Genomic DNA, 21,590 nt, shown 5'->3' with positions numbered 1-21,590 from the left:
ATATATATATCATTATTTTATACATTTGTACATATATATATATATGTATATCATTATAACACACACACACATTACATATATATCAACACACACACACACACACACACACACATGTACACTGATAGTTAATGTGTTCGAATGTGTAGCGAGAGATTTTCTCCTACACTTCTGCAATATGTGTTATGAAACAATTATTGTATTTTAGTTTAATATAAATTTTATATTTATCATTTATATATTTATAATGTAAGCATGTTACACATACACACAGGGGTGGATTTATATTTTTTAAACAGTTTTATTATAAATACATTAATTTATTTGTTGAAAGCAATTTGTGATAAACGATAATATTTAATTATAAAATGTCTATGCTGTGTCTATTTTTTCGCGATTTCTAATGCTCTGTTCATTATAATGTCTGTGATATCCCTATTATGTTTTCTTTCCATCCTCCTCTTTTTTCGCAATACCTTTTCCCACTTGATACGACTTTGCATTTTTAAACTTTTTCGATTTATAATGCCAGCGATTATTTGCGAATCCAGGATTGAAACTGGATGTTTTGATGGATTTAATTCTTCAAGTGGTTCTAAACTTTTCAACGAATCCATTTGCCATGGCAGTAATCCGATAGGGCATTCGATCCATTGATGAGGCAAAAGAGTATCTAAAAATAAGATAAAAAATATTTAATATTATTGATCTTCAGAAATTAACTCGTAAAAAAACTGATTTGCATGTAAATCTACCAAAAGATGCAGGCTTCCAATGTAAATTGCGGATTATTTGATCGGTTAATAAGTAAGTATCTTTCGTTTTGGCCGCACATTGTTTCTTGTATATTTTTGCATCATTTCTTATTGAACTTGCATCAAAATCTTCAATGGTAAATATTTTCTGTTCACAGATATCGTTATTGCTGCGATTATCTTCATTATTATACTTTTGAAATGTATAAATTTTAAGTAAATTTAATAAATGTTTTGTTGTCTGCACTTCTATCTTCGGTGAAACAAACTTCAAAATTGGTTCTATTAATCTTGCAGAGAATTCATTTATATGTAATAAAAGTTTGGATAAAAAATTTATATCGGTTAGAAAATATGGTATAGTGCTCGATATATCTAACCACAAGACATTCCGCAAATATGGATGATTATGATGTACAAACTCTTTGAGATGCTGATTTAAAACTGACTTTGCGACTAGTTTTATGCCCTCTTTCGTCTGTTTATATTCCATAGTATGAGAAATATTTTGAGCCAAGTCTAGTTGAATAAAACTGTAGATGATAGAGCTTATCCATAAGGTGGCAAGAGTTCTTCTTTCCTTGCTTTCTTGTTCTTGGTTTATAATACTGAGCAGCTTAGATATCAGTATATCTAATATCTTCTTGTTATGGAGCAAAAAAATTATATCTTTCCAAAATCGAAGCATATCAGGTGGCAAAATTTTTTTATTCAAGTCAATATTCTTTTTTCCTTTTTGTTGAAATATTTGCATAACATCTATATTTGGTAGAAAGGCTTCATTTTTTAGCAAAACATTGCAAATTATATCACTTTTCTTAGGTATCGTGATTAAGGATTTGCTTTCGGTCAAATGCATAGATATCTCAGATAAAAGTAAAGCTTTTGCATCTTTCAAGTTATATTCCTTATTAATCTTTAGAGTTTTTCCATGAATGAATATATATTTGTCATCATTGTCTGCAGTTTTACCATAATATTGAGATAACATGTATATCCATAAATCTTGTAATACTTCCCTAATTTAATATGAAAAATAAATTCTCAAGGATAAAATTTTATCCATAACATACATAATTGAACTCGCGCATCGTAGAATTATCATTAGGAAGGAAAAAAATGGAAATTGACAATAAATTAATTTATAACAAAATATACATACCGTAGTTGTACCTCTGGTAAATTTGATACTAATTTATACCCAGCATCGATATATAAACTAACAGCTGTCCACAGTTCGATTAAATCCGTAAAGGCTTGTATCTCTTCGAGTTCTTCTTTTTCTTCTAACATATTAGCTTCCTTCATATAGCATTTTTCTATCATACGTGCCTCGGCCGCCCAATATTCATCCTTTGGAATATTTCAAATACACACATTACTCTATGTAACAAACATTATATTCAAAACATAGCATATAGATAAACATACATGTAACCAGTGGAGCAATATATTAATAGCTATTCTTAATACTCCGATAGAAGGTAATTCACAACCATGAGCAGCTTGATGCCTTAAACTAACTATCCACTCTGGAATTCTGAGATGTTTGGCAATCTGAAATAGGGATGTCTGTTTCGTGTGTCCTATATTGCAAAAATGATTCAAGAATCTCATGATGGTGGTCGAATAAATTAAACTTAAATCATTCTCGCAGTACATTGGTAGCTCGCCATTGTCAATTTTTGATGTCCATTCACGATCACGAAGGCACACTTGCAAAATCGATAAGGTGCAGTCTACACCTACCGGTAGTTTTGGCATCCTGAAAAAAATTCCTTTCAATATTATTTATATAGAGTCTTATCGATAAATTAAATAAATTGTAGTCGCTCGTTTTTCTACCTGGCTTTCCACGCTAAAAGCGCTTCGTATGCTTTCATTTGCTCGATCGCATCGTTGGAGTAAATTTGTCTGTACACATTGTGCCATTCTGTTCTTGTGATATTAACAAATCAGAATCATTATATTTAATGTCGGTTATTTCTCTCGCGTTTTATTAGGGCTCGCTTGAATTATTATAATACTTACAAGGAAAACCATGGTACTTGCTTAATATCATCGCGCTTCGCAGATAATGCCATCCTTGCTTTATATATCAATGTCCCTTACGTTTCCTCTTCCTCTTTCAAATGACTGCTTAAGCCGGATCTAGCCGATTGGTCGGGAGCGTCCCGTTTGACCACGTTGCGATTGACCACAGCCAATTATATCGACCTGTGCCTAGGGTAACCAGCAACGATTAACCAATCAGAGAGTCCTATTTTGAATTGGCCAATTGGCGACGTGGTCAATCGGGTGCCACCCGATTGGTCGTATCGTAACGTCACAAGTCGTAAGTCGTAGGCAAATTGACCAATCATGATTGATTATTCTTGATTATTCTTGAAATAATCGACTATGGTTGGTCAATTATTATGGTTCTTGAAGCGAGGTAAAAATTACAAAAGTAAACAGATTTACTAGATTTCGACCAATGAAATTGTAGATACTTTAGTAAATTTCCTCACTTTTGTTAATGGGTGTGTTTTGGGGTCGCACCGCTACAGTAGCGCTACAGCCTTTTTCTTCTACAATTGTAGCAGAAAAAAATGGCGACCACTATAATTGTAGCAGAAAGTTCTGAAACGTACTTTTATAGCGCTATCCAGACAGCACAAATAAAGTCACTAGATTAACAAAGTACCGCAATTTTGATCTCAATAAGATAAGTTGGAGCAAAAATGGCGTCCGATAATATAGATATAGGCTGCGATTGTTGCATTTCTCCATGCAACAACCTGGCATTTTTGATATTTTCTTCTTTTTCTGCGCAACAGAAGGAGTTTCCTCACCTCACACACAACAGAACACAAGACAGACCAGGATCAAGGTTAGAAAAATTGCACTTAGTATAGATAGCTACACAAAGTGTGCACTATCTGCACTATCGGACGCCATTTTTGCTCCAGCTTATCTTAAGGTGCAATTTCATTGACGCTACTTTTTAGCGTCAATGAAAAGGCCGCTTTATTGAGATCAAAATTGCGGTACTTTATTAATCTAGTGACTTTAAGCACAAAAAGGCCAAAAGATGTCTTAAAGATGTCTAGAGGACTTTAAGTCGTCTTTTAGATGTTTCTTGGACATGTGTGCTCTCTGGGTACTATAGCGCTTTAATAACGTAAAACACGCTTATGTAGCGCTACTGTAGCGATGCGACCCCGAAACACACCCATTTTCACTTCGTTTCAAAAACCGTTTCAACCGGTTGAAATCCTAGTTACTTCTGCTTACGGCCAACTTTATCATCATTTCTATCGTCTTCTAGTAGGATACATAAAGCTAAAGCAATATTCTGATTGGTTCTTCAGCTTACGTTTACGTTTTACATTTATGATTATGGCAATTCATGTGCGAAAGCCTTTACGTTTCCTTACGTTTTAATATGGCTGCCTTACTGCTCAATCACGATTGGTCAATTTGCTTACTAACTACGTTTAACTGCTTACGCTTTTTTGTGTGCCATGGCCTTAAGCTATTCAGTTCCCACTCCAGTTTATATATGTATAGTTTAGTGCACGTGACTCTCTCTCTTTCTAAATAATCATAAATTTGTATCTTTTTTTTGTAATTACGTGATATCTTTTGATGCTGAAAATGAGTATCGAGTGTCAACAACGGCAAAAAGCGTCTAATAAATCAATGAGGATGAGAAAAAATTTGCGCTTCAAAAATAACGTCAAGAGGAACGCATCTTTGATCGATCAATCACGCTTCTTTATCCAACAAATGGCTGTGTTTCAGCAGAGAAAACCTTTCAATAGCAACCGTGATTGGTTCTTACTTTCAGATCCAGCAAATTAAGGTCAAATATTACAAGAATATGGGTACTCTCCGATTCAAATGTATAATATGCGTGACATGAGCTATACATTTTCTGTCACTTTATGTGCATCATGCGTGAATCGGAAAGTATCCTATGACACAATAGTTTTCTCCGTTAAACACAGCGAACGAAATTTCCGAAAGTGGAATTTTGTACTCTGAATCGAGTCGGATCGAGTCGAATCGAGTCGAATCGAAATGAGCCGACACGAGTCGAGACGAGCCGAGCCGAGCCGAGCCGAGCCGAGCCGAGCCGAGCCGAGACGAGCCGAAACGAGTCGAGACGAGTCGAGTCGAGTCGAGTCGAGACGAGACAAATCGAATCGTGCCGAACAGAGTCGAACCAATTCAACTGTAATTACGACATTACGACTACTGATAACTAGAGAAGGTGAGGGACACGTTAAACATGGCGGAGGCCGTTGTGGACGGGAATCCAATGTCCCGATTTTTCTGCCACAAATGCAGCGTTGAAATTGAGCGTTTGTTGCCAGTAAGTATTTTGCAGTGCTTTTTCCAATGATTATCTACTTGTCGTCTTGTTTTGGCACGTGCAACTCCGCAAATGTATTGTAAAATGGATGGTCATTCCGAGAAACTGTCATTACGATGTCATGTGCGGAAAGTCTCTCCCACCCTATGTTCCTATGAAAAACAATACTCTGATCTATTTCTCGATCTTTTACGTCAAACGACAAATCAATACTATCGCGTGCTAATTGCGAAAACATTCCTTTCTCTTTTATAATTTTTTTATAATGGTATATAAAATTTTAAAACGAATCGTATTCGCGATAATAGTCTTATGAACGATTCTTTTCTAGATCTACAATTCGTATTCATTCTTACGATCGTTACTCACCACTAATCAACACTTGGCTTGATTTCGGTGAAATAATGTACTTTGATCTTTAAACTATTCTAGGCATGCGTATATTTTTTTGAAATTTGATTCTCAGTTTTGGCCAAACGTATTTGTATGAATTGATTAATTCTATATATATAGAATTATTAAGACGCAAAGATATTATATATCGATTAAATAAAAAATGTATGCAACGTTTGTATTATCTTAATGTACTAAATATAAGATTAGGTATATGCATATTTTTTTTGTGCGCATGTATATACATATGTATGTGTATGTATCATTTTTGTCATATTTTTTTATATTTAAAACAAGATATATATTATCTCTTTTTATAGCTTTAGAGGAAGAGAGATAGTTTACAAAGCCCATTTTATTTCTCTCTTTTACAATGTTTTTTTAAAACAACAAAGTGGGATATAGGGTCAAAAGCTTTGCATCATTTATAGAATGAAAAGTCATTACTTTAATGAACAAAAACATGTATAAATATTATTTATTTTATTATTATTATTTTTATCTTACTAACATAAAATGATAACAAATAATAACAAAAATATTAAATTTTTAATTGTTCAAAACAGTTTGCTTTCAATACTGCCATATATATTCTTGGTATTTTTGACAATTTTTTTAAATGTTATTATTGACTGTTGTTACTTGTTTAATTCCAGCATGTTTACAAATACTCTTACAGTTATTTCTGATTAACAGATCACAAGTTTTATCATGTTTATCCCACAATAATTTTACAGATTTTATAGATCTAGCGATTGAAAGCCTGGGAAGCTATTTTAAAGAATCAAAATTTTAATATTTCTGTCATTGTTTGTTAAATTTTTTAATCTTTAAGCATAAAATAATAGTAACAAAATATACATTGGTCATGTTTCTATATGTTTTTGCCCATTATATATAAATATAATAATTTCTCTTTTCGTATTCGTCCAGTGCTGCGATACTTTTGACCGATGCTATAGTTATTTCACATTTTTATTACTAATATTATTATTGTGCGACAACATAATATAACTCAAAAAGCATTTGTTTTATATATTATTATTTTTATTTTTAATTAGAATTACACATGTCCACGATGCGCGTGTGGTTTTATCGAAGAATTGGAAAGTAGCAACAATGAAGGTAATTCAGGCATAGACATGAATAGCGAAGATCTGAGCGATGTAGATGTCGATATCTTAGGATATAATGTGAGTAATCTAATTTAGTTAAAAATTATTAATATGTAACAATTAAAAAATATATAATTGTTATTAATACTATTTATGTGGCACAGTCTTCAGGGCGTACTGAACGTGACCGTGACATAATAGAAATGATAATGGGACTTTCAAATACATATACCAATCAACAATCAAGTACCAATCAACAATCAGGTGCAGGCAACAGAAATTATGGAAGTAGAAGAAGATCTAATTGGATTCGTGTTACTCCACCTATTCAAGATGGGCGTCGTACCAACAGGTATATCATGTCTTTTCTCATGCCTTTGGACACTATTGATATAGTAATGTACAATTTTAAATTTTCATCAAAAACAATAAGTAATTAATTTTTTACACTATTAAATGTTAATAAATTTGATGAATACAGCACTTTTCTTCCCTTTTTTATATGGAATGTATATTAACTATTCAAATTTTTGAATAGTTTTTTAATAGCATGGAAGATTTTACAAAATTCCTTTTATACATATCCCAGAATAAAATTTTACATTAAATTTTAATTCTTTTTATTATTATTTTTTCTCTTTCCAAAAACACTACTTGTACATGGTACTAACTGGAAATAAAATATTTTAAAAATAAAAATATATGATATTTATTTTAACTCGGCAACAATACACACACACACACACACCCAGCTGTTATATTTGTATAATAAATTATTAAGATATAATAATTTTGATTTTCTTTTTCTTGTTTTTTCTTTTTTTTATTAGTAGCAATCGTAGAAGACAAGAAAGCTTGCCAGTACCTATAGAGAATTTCATACAAGATTTTATCTTCAATCTTTCGGGGGCACCAAATTTAGGCAATTCTGTGGGACAAGATGCGCAGCCATCTGTGTAAGCAATTTTATATGACAGCTATTACTTTAATTAAGTATATAATTACATAGCATATAGATATCATATTTTACGAGCAGAAAATAACAAATAGATTAATGTTCTTACATCATACTGATTTATATGTTCTCCCAAGATATATACTTAATCAAATAATTATATCATTTTGATAATAATTTTTGGATATGTTATATTAAGTGTAAATTATAAAATATTTCATATTTTCACATTAGCTATCAAATTTTCTTTCGAAAGGTTTATATTTCCGTAACGTTTTAATCTTCTTGTTCCTATATATTATATGTATGCTTATTTTTCAAAATCTATATGTACAAATTGTTATTATTGTAATAAATTATTTTTAAATGGTACAATACAACAAGTATAGTTCAACAAGAGTAAATGTTCAAAAAGTTCATTTATCCATAGGAGTACAAGTCATTAACAATCTTATTTAATTTTTAGTATTACTAAAATAAAACAAAATAATGTAGATTCGATATTAGACTGTTCTTGGGAAATCCTGGAGATTATGTCTGGGGTCGCGATGGATTAGATGCTATTGTTACCCAATTATTGAATCAAATGGATGGTACTGGACCTCCACCTTTACCACACAAGCAGATTGATGAAATACCTACGACAGCTATATCGCAAAGTCAAGTTGGTTAGTATATATAACAATATACATTGATATCTAGTTTGCAATTATGTATGCATACACACACACACACACACACACACACACACACACACACACAAAGTGTTTGATTGGACGAATGTTTGTAAACGGGCACAGAAAGCTGAATGGAAAAATCCTTTACCATTTTGCAATTTTTACAAATAATTATTGAAACATTTATTAAAAAGGATTGGCAAATTAGCACTCTTTTCAAACGCCTAGATTGTGGAATGTGTTCTCTAGATATGTCAATGGCAAGTGTTACATGGCAATGAAAAATTTGGCCGTGTGTTCTCCGGCTCTTGTATTTTTGTTGCCGCACGACATTTACTGTTGACACGCCTAAAGCATATATGATTTAGCTATGCAAAACAGGCGCTCATTTGCCAATTCTTTTTAATTAATATTTCAATAATTATTGTAAAAATTGCAAAATGATAAAAGACCTTTTGCACTTTTTTTTTTACTAGTCTTTACCCGCTCACGAGCGTTAGTCCCATCTTTATCAAACACTCTGTATACACATGCACACACACACACACACACACACACACACACACACACACACACACACACACACACACACACACACACACACACACACACATATATATATATATATTTCAATTTTTTTGCTTTTAGGTCTTTATCAATCTGAAAAATACAATGTTAATATATGCAATATTCTAAGATTAAATAACAATTCGAATGGTTGATGAGGACCTAAATAAAAAAATCTTTCCTAAGAGCTATATTAACCTTTTGAATTTTTATATAAAAATATAATTTTTTAATAATAGTAAATTTGTTTTGCCTATACATATATCAATTATTTTTTTTTAAATTTCTTTGTTATTGAGCAATCTTTCTTCTTTTATTCTTTGTGCAGACTGTAAACTACAATGTTCCGTTTGTTGGGAAGATTTCAAGTTATCGGAACCTGTTAGACAGCTGCCTTGTCAGCATGTTTATCATGCACCGTGTATTATACCCTGGTTGGAATTAGTAAGATTCCTAATGTTATTAATATTACGCGCACATACACACACTATATGTTGTGTATGCTAATATTTAAATATAAACCTTGATAATTTCTCTTTCTTCTTTTCATTTTCTAGCATGGAACTTGTCCCATTTGCAGACAAAGTTTGGGAGATCAGAACTCGGTTGAGGTAAACCAAGATACTGGCTCAAACTTGACCGGATCTGCTTTAGCTGGATCCAGTTTTGCCGCTTTATTCAGGTAACTTCTTCGATAAGATATTTACAAATTTGTACTTTCTATAGAATTGATGTAATCAATCCTCATTGTTGAGATTTGATGAGTGTTTTTTTTTCTTTTAAGCCAGATATTATTCTAGACGAAAGTAATATATTTTGAATATTGATATTGGATATCAATATTCTTGATAAAAAACTATTGATCCATATTTAATGCAAGTCATCATTTTTTTTTCATTTACAGTAAAATCTTGACAAGTTTGTCTTGGATAATTTTTCTACTTATCCACATATTGTTATCAACATTAATATTATGTCTCTTTTATATTATAATGGATAGATCACGAGACAATTTAGGATCAGCTACATTTGATATGCTCAAGATACAGAGACATGTAGGAATACCCCGTAATTATTCTATTCCACGAGTTTTTCTCTCCTTTTTTTCCCATATTAGAAAAATCGGAGCTCTACTGCAATTCAAATTTATTAATTAAATTATTTATTTACTAAATATGATTAATTATTTATTTATTAAATATTATTTATTATTTATTTATTAAATATTTAGCTTTTCAAAATAGAAATATAGTACAATTTATCTTAGAAAAATTTTTAATGATTCGTGTATGTGTATGTATGTATATTTCAAATAAGTTATAATATAATTATATACATGTACATACATAATACACACACACACACACACACATATATGTATATGTAAACATAAAAAAATAAGATGTTTCTGGAAAAACATGGATAACTTTAGGGATTTCTTTTATATCTGGAGAAATCAAAGAATTCTCATGGAATTTTATTCAAATTCGGAAAATCTTTTAAAATTTCTTTTTGATGTTTTTTTATTGTAATTGACAATTCACCAATTAGTCAAGTTATAAATTATGTGTATTAAATAATTATGTATAAAATATATTTTAGAAATATATATATATATATATATATATATATATATTTGTGTGTGTGTGTGTATATGTATATGTATATGTATATATATACCATATATATATATATATATATATATATATATATATATATGTTTTATATAATGTCTAATAATTCAATGTTTTAATAAAATATTGAATGTATGGTACATTTATATTTTTTTTATTACCACTTTTTTACCACTTTTAGTGGTAAAAAAATGAAAAACATTATGCAAGTGAAAAATGTTTCTCTTATAAAAGTTATTCATCTTTTTTCACTTGCGAATTTAGCACTTAAAACTAAAATGTTTTTGCTTTGAGTGAAAAGCATCAGAAAAATGCATACAATAAAAAAATTTATTTTACTAAGTTGCAAAAAATCTTTAAATTCGTTTTTCCTGGAATTTTGAATAAAAATATCCCTGAAGATCAGGGGATTTTTTTTATAAGATTTGATACCCTGAAAGAAATAGAAATCTGCATCAATAAATGTTAATTCTTCTAAGAAAACTGTACTGTTACACATACACATACATCTTTGTTAATATTTTTAGGGCAGCAAATGAAGCAAGCCGAACAGGGCAACCAATTAGCCGGACATCATCATCTTCATCATCTACTTCGTCAGAGTAGAGAGTTCTGAATTCTTGTTCAAGTGAGATTTGAGAGCAATTTTTTCTTTCTATTACCCTATTTTATCATTTAACTATTTCCGTATCATTTCCACATACTCTAACATTTTTCTTGACTTTTGAAGAAGGTATATGTCATTTTATAAATATCTTTTAACATATTACTAATTTTAAATCATTATCACAACTTAATTGAGATTTTGTTTCATTATAAAATGCTTAACAATTTAAAGAACTATTTCACATTCTACAAATTGTATAACAAATAGACATCAGAGCTAAAATAGCAAATTACAGATCGAATTAATACCTTTATTATATTTTAGCCTATTGCATTAAAATTAAATTGGCTATTACAGTATCTTACTATCTTCAATTTCATGATTTGTATGTGTTTCAATATTTGTAAATAACTTAATTAAATAACTTTTGTGCCAGACATTGACGAATTGTATGTGCTATTATGTCTCAGGTAAAAGGAAAAAGGGAACTTACACTTTATAATCTAATTCCGATAAAATACTGGAGGAGCAACTTAGGTGATTTTATTTATTAAACATTGCTTATGCATGGGCAGTTTCATTTTGCGTAGCATCGATTCAAACAAACTCAAACAAATCTACACAGAAGATATGTATGTTATATGTGTGATATCTATATATAAAAATATAATTTTTACATCGCTACGCGCGTGAGGCTCAGTAAAATCGATAATCTATGACTTGTACAAATAAATTAAAAAAATTTTCAATTTAGAAACAAGCTAATAAATTTAAATGATAAATGCAGGGCGATATATACTGATATCGTGAATTTTTTAAACAAAAAAGTGCTTATATATTATGTTAGAGAGAGTAGAAATACTGCTCCCTCTTTGTAGAAGTATATACACTTATGTAAAATATTTACACTAAAATATCACACAAATCAATAAAACAGAATGTTCTAAAAAGCTGCTGGAATTAATACAAAACGGAATTATATATTATTTTTGTTCTATTTCTTTACTCTGTACATACTCTAAAAAATTGTGAAAAATATAAAAAGAAAATAGTATATTGACAATCATAATAATTACCTTCTTCATTTTTAAGTTTGATTGTCATAACACACACACATACACACACACACACACACACACACACACACACACACACATACATACATACATATATACATATACATATATATATATATATATATATATATATATATATATATATGGGGGTGGGTGGGGGGAGGGTATGTATGTATGTATGTATGTATGTATGTATGTTGTGTACACACACATATAACCTGATAGTTTCTATCTGAATCATAATGAATAAAGATGTAAATGTATAACAAATAGATTCAGTTTTCTTAATAAATAAAACCGCTTGATACACAATTTTTCTCCTAAAATTAATTTTTACAATACATATGATACGGCGTAAATAAAATGCAGCAAAAATACACAATAGTTACATATTTCTACATTACAAATAGAAAGAATATATGTTTTCTCTCTGTGTCTCTCTCTTTCTCGTAAAGAGAAACTCACATTTATAGCGTAGTTTGCAGCGATTGATAAAATTACATATTGTATAAACAGATAAGAGATAGGATATAGCGTTAGATATTGTATCTAAATATTTTTTGGCCGACGCGTTATCGCATATATATTCGAAACGGAGCGTCTTCACAATTATCTATATATAAGCAACATAAGCATCCTACATGCATCTTTATAACAGAAAAATATTACGCTATGCTAATGTGAATGTTTATTTAAATTTGACGCTGTGCATAGCATTATCCCTTTTCCTGTTCTAAATATAAAAATTGTTTATTTTGAAAAGATTTATTTAAATAAATAAAAATTGAATATTGCAAGGCTATCATCGTTATAGTTTCTCTTTTAATAAGCCCAGAGCAAGAATGCCAATATACATAGAAAACGATTATAATTTATCCATACGTAATTATGGGTTTGTTTTAAGAAAGGGAAAAAAAGATTCATTCTTGCAAAATTAGATAAGATTCGCACACGCACGAAATTCTGCATATAAATGCAATAAAAATCCGAAATGATTGAAAATTATTCAAAGATTAAATATACTTTTACGAAGAGTAAATGATAGAAAATTTATTAATTGCAAAAACTTACGAGTTCAGGATAAATCTTTTAGAAATCATTTTATTTCACAATGTATAATGGAAAATGTGTCGATCGAAAATCGAAATATTTATTGCATTGTCACATTGTATCTGAAAATAATAGTCGACTCAATCATAAAATAAATTATACATATGATTGTAATTAATGAAAGAATACTACTATTCTAATAATAGCGATATTCAAAGTTATGACATGACACAATATTGAGTTATTTTTATGGAGAAACGTACTTTTTATTTCAACATTAGCGTATTCTCTTTATGTTTTCCAATTTTTCAATGTTTGTCAACAACAAACAGCGATATATGTTTATAATATAAAAAATGGAATATTTTTCTTGTTCATTATATACGTATGAGAAAAAGATATAGAATTTAACAATGTTTATACATGCTTTCTAGCTAAATATGTATAAATTTATTAGATTTAGAATATTATGGGATATATTTACTCGTCAATAAAGAAAGAAATCTCTAATAAAATGTGATGTACAATGTTATTTTTCTTGCACAACATATATCAGGGAACAATAAATGGGATACACATACATACACTCCCCCCTCCACATCTACACACACACACACACACACACACGTACATATATGTGTATGTGTGTGGAAATAATTGTACATGTTCCTATTTTTGGATTTTATGATACTACAGTTAGCTTATTTTCGCAGCAAAGATAAATACAAGTGAAGAAGAATTAAATGTGATAGTGCAAATTATCCATTTGGAGTAATTCTGAGAAAATGTGGACAAATGATGGCCATATTTGAAAAACTATTAGAAATCGAGCTCATAACTACAGACGAACATTTTCTTGGACTTTATTTATTTTGCATTGGTAATAGGTTTGATATGAAAAGATATTAATAAAATTATCATCTGATTCGAACATGACATAATTTTCCCATTTTTAATCTCGTATGTCTTATCAGCAACTAGTCGGTATCTTGATATCATGTATTCTATTAAATTTTAACTGACTGTGTTGTTTATTTATTTGCATTATACTATTGCAAGACAGATAACTTTATTTTAAACAATTACATTATCTATGATCTATATATACAAATATCGAATTTGGATAAAAATTTTTTAAATAAAATTTGTAGTTGTATTAATTTGCGAGATATTATGAAGCGGCTGCCTGGTTTAAAGTAATTCCATAAATTAAAGAAGGAAAAAGCTAAATACTTGCATTTTTTATAATATCAAAAGATGTTTACAAATGTAAAATCGTCGTGCAAAATTATATACATTGATTTACATTGTATATACATACATACATACATATTTACATATACACACGAGATAGCAATAAAAAAATAAATTGTATGTATGTTACGAATTAGTATTATATCTATAATTCCTATATTGTATCATATTATTCTTATATAGAGCAAATAGTTCCGGACCATGATATTTGTGTCTGCAACCATAATATAATATTAATTTCAATATTATTTATATAATGCACTTTTGTACGTATGTGCATGCACATAACAATGTTAATTTAATTTTGTTCTAAAATTTTCAAACATCAGAATCTGCTTGATATTATTGACGACCTTTAGCTTTCTCTAATGAGTATGATTTTCTCTTTCTTTCGTAATGAATCTTGAATAAGACAGAGATTGTGGAATCATCAGAGAGTGTGTATCGTCATTATTATTATTAACAACAGCAGATTGTGATTTGTATTATATCATAAATAATATCGAATTATCTCGCATAATATGATGGAATTTTTATTCATTTGTTATGTGATTCGTTGATTCGTTTTTCATATTTTCCATTTGTTCCGAGATAACAATTTCAGACTGTTCCGTCTCTTTGTGCACTATAATAATTTTCTGCTCGGTGGAAGATTGACTGTCGGAGGATCCTTCCTGTGTCGAAGTAGCAGCTTCCTAAGGTTTGATATTTGTTATATTGCATTTATTTGATGAAACGTTATATGTGAAGCGCATATATATTTCGTACGAATTGTACTTACCGTACTCCGTATCTTCGTGTGTGTTTTAATGTGTTTCGTTAAATGATCCGATCGCATAAATTTCTTAGTACATTCTGGACATTGAAAGCGTTTTTCGCCAGTGTGAGTTCTACGATGCCTTTGAAGTTCGTCGGATCTGGTAAATTTTTTACCGCAAAATATCCAACTGCAGACGAATGGTCGTTCGCCGGTGTGCCAACGTAAATGAGCACGCAAGTGACTCGTTTTACCGTATACTTTATTGCAGCCGGCAATGTGACATATATGTTGGCGCTTTCTGCTCATATCTCTATTTCTACAAGGAAATGTGGATTAGTTGAAATATTTTGTATATATAACGTATGAATGTGCAATATTGTATTAATAGTATTACAAATAAACCTTTGTAAATTTGATATTTGGGGCTTTCGCTGGTTAGGTGTACACGAGTATTAGGATTGACTTTTCAGTTTGAACCGTAAAATTTCCGTGTAAATTCTTTTTATCTGATCTCTCGACATTTCGTGAACATTTCAGTTTACTTTATCAGGGAGGAACAACCCGAGTTATTCCTTGATACATTTAGGTTGTTTGTTCTTCCCTGATGAAATAAATTGGAGTGCAATTCGCAAAATGAAATAAAAAAAATTACGCGGCTCAAATCCAAAAACCAATATTTATAATAAATATTCGATAGAAAGAGCACATTTAGCAGCTTTATATAAAAGTTACCTGTCTCCATCGCCGCAATTAGGACACGTACATGCAACTCTCCTGCGGTGCTGCTTATTAGTATCTGTGTCAGTATTGGAATTTGCCGCGTTGGATACCTGATGTTGGTGAGATATAGGAGTAGCGGATGTTGTCAAAGTTCCATTCGATTGAAGAGTTTGGAGAATTTGCCATTTGGTAGGATCGCTTGAATCAAGTTGTACGGTCGGTGCAGCCGCAACGATAGGTGTAGCCGCAGTAGCGGGTAATGTTTGGACCGTAGCGGTTGGTACAGGTTGCAATGCGCTTGCCGGTATTACTTGTACATTGCCTAAACCTGGGATATTTTGTACAGGTATCGATTGTAAAAAACCGTTGGTTGCGTTTATTCCAGTGGCCGGCTGAATTTGCATTATGCTTCCGTTGCTTACGCTTCTCATCATGTTACCCTGTTGCGCAGTTAAATTTGCCAATGCAGATGCAGGAATAAGTGTTAATTGTTGTCCTTGCGCTCCTATACATACAGAGGTTGGAAGGAAAATAAATTTTGGAAATAAAAATAAAATGTACATTATCGAAAATATCTCTTGAGAGGGAGAATGATATTTATTTATATATTCTACTAGTAATCTAAATGCACTCATGTACTATATTGATGCGTTTACCTGTAATCGTAATAGGTTGCACTGTAGGTTGGGCCGATTGTGCAGCAGGGATATGTATTACTTGTCCACCGGCAAGTTGACTTGCATCGATATTTGTTACTTTAATGTCACCGTCTACTGTTTCTGGCGGCCTTGTTAAAGTAGATAATGTTTGCACATCAATCTTCTGACCATCTTTTGTGGTAATAACATTGGTATTTCCTGTTATACTTCTTCCCAATGCACTTATGCCGAGTACCTATAAAAAAAAAACTATGTATTACATTATATCAATTATGTACATTTGTATGTGTACGTGCGTGAGCGCGTGCGACCCAATACGCATATAGTATTTCATAATACACAATTTATTAAAAGTATATTACCTGAACGTTACTAGGACTCGCAACTGTTGTGCTCCAAGTTGCTACTGTTGACGATGGAGCAGAAGATTGTTGCATCTGTTGTTGTTGTTGTTGTTGTGATTGTTGTTGTTGTTGCGATGGTGGTGGTTGCTGTTGTATCACCTGTTGCACTACTTGTTGTACTTGTTGCTGTTGCACCTGCTGCTGCTGCTGCTGTTGCACTTGAGCTTGGGCAACTTGTTGTTGCTGTTGAACAGATTGTACTACTTGTTGTTGAGTTTGTTGTTGGACGACTTGCTGTTGCGCTTGTTGATGCGCAACTTGCTGAGCTACTTGTGTTACTTGTTGACTCTATAATAGCACATTAAAAGCGTGTGCATTCATATAAATATTTAGTAGAATTAGAGAGAACATTTCTATATCCATTAATAAATTCATAATTTATACATCTTCAGTTATATTACATTTTTACCTGAAGACTTTGTAACTGCGGCAAGTTTGTAATTTGCACTTGCTGGATCTGACCACTTGGTGTAATTATCTGCGCTACTTGAGGTATTTGCTAGAATTGAAGTAACCGGATTATATATATTTCGTCGATATTATAATTTACGCACAATAGTTTAATATAAAAATTGTAAATTAAATTTAGGCAATTATTAATTGCAATATCAATTAATGTTGTATTGAGTGACTTACTTGCATAATTTGGGGTATCATTTGTGTCGCGGGCATATTTAAAACGTTGGACAAAGCTTGAACGGGAAAGTGTATAGTTTGATAAACAGTTTGTCCATTGGTGGCAGTGACCGGTACTTGCACAGGGACTGTTTGCTGAACATGCTGCATAGGAAATTGAAGTGGTCTCACTTGTACATTTTGACCTGCAACAAAATGACCAACTTACTCGATTATTCTCAAGCATATCTGAGAAAAGTTGGAAGATTTGAATCTCGAAAGTACGCATCGACGACTAAAAGCGATGCCAATAAGAGAGACTTACCTGTCGGCAATTGTACCGTTTGTCCTGTGATATTTTGTATAATCGAAGTGGGAAAGACATTAGGTGCTCTTATGAGACTAACTGGTTGTGGCGTGATAATAGTCTGGCCATTCGCTAGTTGCACTTGTTGACCGGCAAGTTGCATTTGTTGGCCATTTGCAGTAGCAAATTGCATTGTTGGCTGTGTTTGGTGATGACCGCCTGCTGCGGACATTGCAGAGGATGGAATAAATAGAGCTTCCTGACCGTCTATATTGACGGTCTGCATTTGTGGGATTACACTATAACTGAGCTGTTGTTGTTGCGGCTGTTGCTGTTGTTGTTGGGTATGTTGCTGTTGCTGCTGCGATTGTTGCTGACTTTGTTGTTGTTGTTGAAGAGCTGTTTGTGCCTGAGCGCTAATAATTTGGGCACCCTGCGAAATATGATGATTGATTTCACAAGTTGAAGCACAATAAAAAAGAAATTTACGTAATGAGCGCATGTAAACTATATTTCCCGCGGAAAATGAAATTATATTACTTTTCATTTTACAAACTTGCAAGAATTGATGAGGTAGCGATTGAACAGAGATTGCTTGCGCTCTCTGTTGATCGTGTTGCGATTGTTGAGCTTGTAAAGGCACAAAGTTCTGCAGGGTAATAACATGCGGCTGCTGCTGCTGTTGAGCTTGTTGTTGAACATCTTGCTGTTGCAATTGTTGTAATACATTTGCATTTAAGAAACGGATTTGTGATTGAGCAGTTTGCTGCTGTTGTTGCTGCTCCAACTGTTGTTGATCCGCATCATCTTGTTGCTGCGACTGTGTTTGCAAAGGATCATGCTCTTCGATTTCTTCCTATAAATAATTATTTAATTTCTTTTTGCGAATATTCCACACACATGTATAAATATAATAAAGATACATTGTACTCACATGATCAATGCTAATTGTTATTGCGTGTGTGTGTCTATATATATATATATATATATATATATATATATATATATATATATATTGTAACAATTAGCATAACAATTACAATAACAATTTATATTATAACAATTACACACACACACACAATATATCGAATATTTGAATAAGTTTAACTGATATTAAAAATTGTTGCAAACGTAAAGCACTTGAGCTAAAAATGAAACTTGACGAGTATCTTACTTGTGAAATGTTTCTTCCATCTAGACTTCGTTTCATGATGAACAATTGTATGTTTTGCGCTGTATAAGATTTACAAGAATGGATTTGATGCCATTTCGTCAAATTGTGCTAGGAATCCATAATGCAATAAATACACAACTATGTATGTTGGCGATTTTCTTGTAGCCACGAACAAAGAATCTCGTTTCGACGTTCCTATTAAAAATAGACAATTTTTAGAAAAGTATCCGTTAAGATATGGCTAATCACTATACATATATAAAAAAATTAATGTACTATGCAATTATACTAAAAATATATTAATTGTTATTATCTAGTTGGAATAAATAAATGTAAAAGAAATACATACATATATATATATATATATATATATATATATATATATATGTATATATAGATGTGTAAAAGAATATAGATTAATATTTAAAAAAAGAAAAAATTAGAGAAATTATCTGGTGCTTAAAATTTTGTTTTTGCTCGCGCAAAAAGTGGCAAAAAAGAGTCCCTCTTTCTTAAAAATTGAGAAAAAGAGAAATCAAGGAAAAAGGAGATAGATAAACAGAGAGAGAGGGGGGGAGGAAGAGGGGGAAAGAAATAATTACATGTTTGATCATTTGAATTTGTTGAGTTTGATAATTTGAGTTTTATTAATCTTCAATAGAAATCGTAGCATTATCGTAATTTTGAATTGAGAATATGTTGTTGGCAAAACGTCAACAAATTTGGATCATAACTGAGATTAGAATATTTCGAGTTAATATAGAGATTAAACAAAGAATGAAAGACGCCAAAGAATTTTATTCCTGAAAATGCCTCATGCGGTCGCTTCGCTAATACAAAGATTATTGTAGAGAGAATGCGGAGAGGGAGCGGCATGCGCGGTTCAAAAAAATCGCACCTTGCCGCTCTTTAATCATTCTCTAAGAGGGAACAAAGAAGGCCGTCACGAGCCACGAGAATTCTCCGCGAGAATCCGATCGAGGACCGCCTCCTTACGCCCCTGCCTCTACCGCCCCACCCGATTCGTATCGAAGCACGCGCACGAGTCCCAACACAATGGTAAAGTAGCGTGTGTCGTCATACCGCCCACTCGCCGCTCGTTTGCGCTCTTACGCGATATCCGTGATAACGGGGAAGGCTGACTCGCGATGCAGCCTCCACCCACTTTGAACATGGGACTCCACCTAACTTGGAAAATAAACACGTGTTTCCTCGCGCAAGATGTACATACACACTGCTTGTTACGCCGCACCAAATGCCAACGCCACCACGTTGTCGCTACTGGTCCAATTTCCGCACCGTTGCGAGTAATTATGGGAAGACACGCGTCATTTTCCCAATCGGGAAAGCACGCTGATCGCAAGGAGCCGACTTGACGCGAGTCGATAAAAACGGAACTGTGCACGCGTTATCGTGCGTTTTCACGTGTACAAGCGGGTAAAGCGAGCGACGCATCATTACACGAGTTTTCGCCCGACGCGACTCCGTTAGCTTTAGCTCCCGTACGTGCCGCGCACAGAGTCACATATATGTATAAAGAGAAAAAGAGAAAAAAATGGCATGTACGCGTACACACACGCGCGCACATGCCACGCACGCGACGCCCGTCACTGTGTACTCTGTACCGTAGAGTATCGCGCTCGCGCACTATACTACACGACCATTAGTAGCGGCTGCATCATTTTCTTCGCGTTGATCGATACGCGATCGAGCGAGATGTATGCGGATGTATAGACGAGTCGCTTAAAGTTGCTCGTTTAGATCGCGAGACAATTCGCGCCGAGTTTTAACGTTACTGCTCCCCGGGGATAGATAGAAATTGTGACGCGCACAGTATCGCTGGTCGAGGAGAGAGTCGACGAAAAATGATGCAGTTGCGGCGATCCGCGCGACCTGTCAAATTATCGTGCGATCCATCGACACGTGCGTCGTACACTCTACATTCACCACACTCTCCGTTTAGTCATTTATTCACGTTCGCGAAAACGTAACAACGAATACTAACAAATACCGCCGTAATGGGCCTAGTCGAGACCGAGACGTATACGCACGTATACGTATGTACATATCGTGGGGCCAATGGGCGGTGCGCGAAATGGCAACGTCGCCGTACGTTCGTCACGATGGCACGAACCCGCCGATTGGCGGTCGGCCGTGGTTCGTGCGGCTGCTCGCCAACCGAGCTGGCTAGAGTTAGTTGCAGCTGGCTGGGGCGTCATTCGACAGGGGCGTACGCGGGTACACTTTGGACGCCCACCCCATTACATAGGGCTAAACCACGCGGACCTCCCTCTACTCTCTTCCGCTTCTCTAGTCTTTCGCTTCCTCCCACCTTTCGTTTCACATGTATGTCAACTGTGATTTACCATAACGTGCTATCGAGTCGAGTCTGTCGAGTTGTTCGCCGCAAGTACTTTGTTATTTCATTTCGAAAATATCGATAAAGAAGAGATACATTTTAAATAAAGTTTCGTAGTTCTCTCGAATACACGTATGACGAGTCTAAGAATC

General features: G+C 32.8%; 3 protein-coding genes across 9 annotated transcripts; 1 reads left to right on the top strand and 2 right to left on the bottom strand.

Annotated features, from left to right (window-relative positions):
• Positions 1-317: 317 nt before the first annotated feature.
• LOC105252210 (ribosomal biogenesis protein LAS1L) lies at positions 318-2,902 on the bottom strand. 2 transcript variants are annotated; one of them, XM_011259506.3, is made up of 6 exons: positions 2,784-2,902; positions 2,598-2,690; positions 2,184-2,517; positions 1,915-2,105; positions 753-1,771; positions 318-670 (listed from the first exon to the last, which is right to left on the bottom strand). In XM_011259506.3, exons 1-6 carry the CDS (start codon positions 2,834-2,836, stop codon positions 381-383), a joined length of 1,980 nt encoding a protein of 659 aa, XP_011257808.1. In that variant the 5' UTR covers positions 2,837-2,902; the 3' UTR covers positions 318-380. The 2 variants fall into 2 exon arrangements, with proteins under 2 accessions (XP_011257808.1, XP_011257816.1); XM_011259514.2 differs by having other exon boundaries at positions 2,598-2,685; positions 2,784-2,862.
• A 2,033-nt stretch (positions 2,903-4,935) lies between these two features.
• Positions 4,936-12,010, top strand: LOC105252185 (E3 ubiquitin-protein ligase RNF126). Of its 4 annotated transcripts, XM_011259470.3 has the most exons (9): positions 4,937-5,112; positions 6,567-6,698; positions 6,785-6,972; positions 7,451-7,576; positions 8,071-8,243; positions 9,148-9,263; positions 9,377-9,501; positions 10,981-11,081; positions 11,531-12,010. In XM_011259470.3, exons 1-8 carry the CDS (start codon positions 5,029-5,031, stop codon positions 11,057-11,059), a joined length of 1,023 nt encoding a protein of 340 aa, XP_011257772.1. In that variant the 5' UTR covers positions 4,937-5,028; the 3' UTR covers positions 11,060-11,081; positions 11,531-12,010. The 4 variants fall into 4 exon arrangements, with proteins under 4 accessions (XP_019883366.1, XP_011257772.1, XP_025267887.1 ...); XM_020027807.2 differs by lacking the exon at positions 11,531-12,010 and having other exon boundaries at positions 4,936-5,112; positions 7,454-7,576; positions 10,981-11,083; XM_025412102.1 differs by lacking the exon at positions 11,531-12,010 and having other exon boundaries at positions 7,454-7,576; positions 8,083-8,243; positions 10,981-11,083.
• A 2,563-nt stretch (positions 12,011-14,573) lies between these two features.
• On the bottom strand, positions 14,574-21,199 carry LOC105252179 (transcription factor Sp4). 3 transcript variants are annotated; one of them, XM_011259456.3, is made up of 11 exons: positions 20,163-21,199; positions 19,080-19,274; positions 18,462-18,761; positions 17,924-18,338; positions 17,620-17,804; positions 17,393-17,482; positions 16,942-17,271; positions 16,577-16,814; positions 15,933-16,425; positions 15,222-15,516; positions 14,574-15,135 (listed from the first exon to the last, which is right to left on the bottom strand). In XM_011259456.3, exons 2-11 carry the CDS (start codon positions 19,113-19,115, stop codon positions 14,974-14,976), a joined length of 2,544 nt encoding a protein of 847 aa, XP_011257758.1. In that variant the 5' UTR covers positions 19,116-19,274; positions 20,163-21,199; the 3' UTR covers positions 14,574-14,973. The 3 variants fall into 3 exon arrangements, with proteins under 3 accessions (XP_011257758.1, XP_025268024.1, XP_025268028.1); XM_025412239.1 differs by having other exon boundaries at positions 20,311-21,199; XM_025412243.1 differs by having other exon boundaries at positions 21,085-21,199.
• Positions 21,200-21,590: the final 391 nt, after the last annotated feature.

The sequence above is a fragment of the Camponotus floridanus genome, unplaced genomic scaffold (genome assembly GCF_003227725.1).
Source record: "Camponotus floridanus strain SB8 unplaced genomic scaffold, Cflo_v7.5 scaffold107, whole genome shotgun sequence".
Taxonomy (NCBI): domain Eukaryota; kingdom Metazoa; phylum Arthropoda; class Insecta; order Hymenoptera; family Formicidae; genus Camponotus; species Camponotus floridanus.
This window is presented reverse-complemented; position numbering and strand designations above follow the sequence as displayed.

What these genes read in the sequence shown, in the direction of transcription:
- LOC105252185 (XM_011259470.3), top strand. Translation starts at nt 5,029, where the DNA reads ATGGCGGAGGCCGTTGTGGACGGGAATCCAATGTCCCGATTTTTCTGC. An exon ending in CAAGATGCGCAGCCATCTGT is followed by an intron (nt 7,577 to 8,070) that starts GTAAGCAATTTT and finishes AAAATAATGTAG; the next exon opens with ATTCGATATTAGACTGTTCT. An exon ending in TTATACCCTGGTTGGAATTA is followed by an intron (nt 9,264 to 9,376) that starts GTAAGATTCCTA and finishes TTCATTTTCTAG; the next exon opens with CATGGAACTTGTCCCATTTG.
- LOC105252210 (XM_011259506.3), bottom strand. Translation starts at nt 2,836, where the DNA reads ATGGCATTATCTGCGAAGCGCGATGATATTAAGCAAGTACCATGGTTT. An exon ending in CTTTTAGCGTGGAAAGCCAG is followed by an intron (nt 2,518 to 2,597) that starts GTAGAAAAACGA and finishes AATTTTTTTCAG; the next exon opens with GATGCCAAAACTACCGGTAG. An exon ending in TTGGAAGCCTGCATCTTTTG is followed by an intron (nt 671 to 752) that starts GTAGATTTACAT and finishes TCTTATTTTTAG; the next exon opens with ATACTCTTTTGCCTCATCAA.
- LOC105252179 (XM_011259456.3), bottom strand. Translation starts at nt 19,115, where the DNA reads ATGAAACGAAGTCTAGATGGAAGAAACATTTCACAA. An exon ending in TACCTCATCAATTCTTGCAA is followed by an intron (nt 18,339 to 18,461) that starts GTTTGTAAAATG and finishes CATATTTCGCAG; the next exon opens with GGTGCCCAAATTATTAGCGC. An exon ending in CGCAGTTACAAAGTCTTCAG is followed by an intron (nt 17,272 to 17,392) that starts GTAAAAATGTAA and finishes GTGCTATTATAG; the next exon opens with AGTCAACAAGTAACACAAGT.